At 60.0% G+C, this 2340-nt stretch overlaps 1 protein-coding gene across 1 annotated transcript in view; it reads right to left on the reverse strand.

Moving 5' to 3' along the window:
- Positions 1–480: 480 nt before the first annotated feature.
- Positions 481–2340, reverse strand: part of CDK5R2 (cyclin-dependent kinase 5, regulatory subunit 2 (p39)) — a 2590-nt gene continuing 730 nt past the window's right edge. Inside the window, exon 2 of the mRNA XM_004674800.2 lies at positions 481–2335. Coding sequence (XP_004674857.1) covers positions 1704–2335 — 632 coding nt within the window. The 3' untranslated portion in view covers positions 481–1703. The remainder of the gene's footprint in view (positions 2336–2340) is intronic.

Consider the following 2340-nt stretch of genomic DNA (forward strand, 5'->3'; position numbering starts at 1 on the left):
TGTGGCAGTCAGGCCCCACCTGAGAATACTGAACACAGGCTTAGGCCTGACAGGACTCACAACCAGATATATGGCGAGTAGAGAAGGAGGAGGAAGAAAAAACTAACAATAAGAAGTAACTAGTTCTGCCTTACTGGACCACTCTGTAGAAAGGAACAATTTCTGTTTTCCCCACCACTTAATCACTAAATGGTCTGGGTATTAATGGGGAGCTAGGTCAAACAAGATAGTGGGGAAGTGGGGGATCACTGGGGCCGAATTTAGCTTTATTACCAAGCCTAATTTTTGGCTACTGCACTTCTCTCTGTAAACTAGAAACCAACGGGGGTGTGTGGTGGTGGGAGAGGGAAGACTAATAGTTCTCAGGCACCCCACCTTCCCCACTAGGTCCATGGGGGCCCACTGACCCGGCGTCACTCATCCAGCTCCCTCCCTTCCTCCCTCTCCCGGGGCCCAAAGAAAGGCTGGAGCAAAACCATCTGCAGACGCTTCCAGCGCTTTATAGTTCTCTCCAGAACAGACGGACGGACAGACAGTGCGGCCCGCGCGTTCGGCCCGCATCATTGGCACCTTGGACACGGCACCAGGCCCAACCCAGTCCCTGGTACCCTCGCGGGAAGATTCCGGGCCGACCTCAGATCAGCACCTCAGACAGCTCCCGGCCCACCCCACCCCACCCTCCCTTCGGAAACAACCAAATAAATTAAAAGGTGGTGATGGGGGGTGGGGAGGACAAAAAAAAAAAATAAACCCCACAAGTAAAGAAGAGGAGTGCTCCTTCACACACACACCCCCGGCAGAAGAGTTTTCTCTTTCCACCCTTTTACCCTTTTACCGAAGCGCCTCCGCCGCTGCCGCCAGGGTGGCCTCTTAGGTTGCTTTGGCTCCCAAACTTCAACCTCCTGAAGCCGGCATCCCCCTCCCCCCCAGCTCCCAGCATGCAACACGTTGGAAAAGGTAGGGAGAGGCCGTGGGGGTGGGGCAAAAGACCATCCTGATGGTTGTCGGGGCTCCTGGGGCTCAGTCAATCCAAATTAAGGACTTTTGTTCCCTTTGGTCTGGGAAGAGGGGCTTGGGGAATCCGTCAGGGGAAGAACGGCAAGCTGACTTAGGCAGAGGAGGGTAATGAAGCCAGCAGGGAAGATGGTGACACAGGACGGGAGCGAGGGGGAAAGAGAACAAGAAGGGGAAATAGGGACACAGGTGCAGAAAGAGAAATAGGAGCGAGAAGGGAACGCCAGGTGAAAGGTAAGATGGAGATGGAAACACACGCCCAAGGGAGGGAAAAGGAAAAGGAAAAGGTAGAGAGGGAAAGCCGACAAGAGGGAAGATAAAGATACAGGGAGAAGGTGAAGAAGTGGACAAAACCGAGGGGCGATATTTTTCCAGATATTTCTCCTGTGTAGGAGGGAAGGGAGAAACCCGGACAGAACTGGAGACAGGAGGGAGCAGACAGACAGGAAGGGTGAGGTTGGGGAGTCCTCCTCCCGCGTTCATCCCCCCACCCCGCACCCTACGCCCAGCAAATCCAGCACCACGGCCTCAGGCGTCCTGGCCTCCACCTTCCCCCGCCGGGCAGGGGCGGCGACTCCTATGACCAGGGCTCCGAGTGGCGGTAACTGCGGCGGCGGCTTGACGGGCCTGGGGCCTCCCAGTATGTGTCAGGGGCTGGGGCTGGGGGCGGGCGCGGCCCTTGGCTATCCCTAGCGGTCCAGGTTCATAGTCCAGTGCTTGGCTCCGGTCGCGCAGCTGTCCCTGGCGGACGACGACGAGGAGCTGGGAGCCGCCGGCGCGCCCCCGCTGGGTGGACCCCCGGCGCTGGCGGCGACCTCGCCCTCGTTCTTGAGGTCTTGAAAGACCTGCGTGAAGAAGTGGGGGTCGGCGTTGAGCCGCAGCATTTGCGGGCTGAGCCGCTGGATGAGGCGCAGACAGCGTTGCCAGAAGCGCTCCTTGTCGGGCTCCACCAGGAAGGGCTTGAGCGGGTAGGAGATCTCGTTGCCCATGTAGGAGTAGGCGAGGTAGAGGCAGGTGAGGAAGGCGGCCTGCAGCTCGGCGGCCGACGCCAGCTCGTCCCCACGCAGCGACTCGCGGCACAGCAGGTACACGAACACCAGGTTGGCGGGTGTAATGAAGGCCTGGTCTTGCCAGCCCTGCAGCAGCAGCGAGCGGTCCACTCCACGGAACCAGCCCACCAGCTCGCCCGGGCTCAGCTCCTTGAGGCGGTAGCAGCGCCGGCACACGAAGTCGCCCAGGCAGCGCAGCAGCTCGCCGGTGGACGCCTGCACGATGACCCGGCGCGGAGACCCACCAGGCACCGGCGGCGCGGCCTGCGGGGCTGGC

Source organism: Condylura cristata, unplaced genomic scaffold, assembly GCF_000260355.1.
Source record: "Condylura cristata isolate star-nosed mole 26May11 unplaced genomic scaffold, ConCri1.0 scaffold00002, whole genome shotgun sequence".
Classification (NCBI taxonomy): Eukaryota; Metazoa; Chordata; class Mammalia; order Eulipotyphla; family Talpidae; genus Condylura; species Condylura cristata.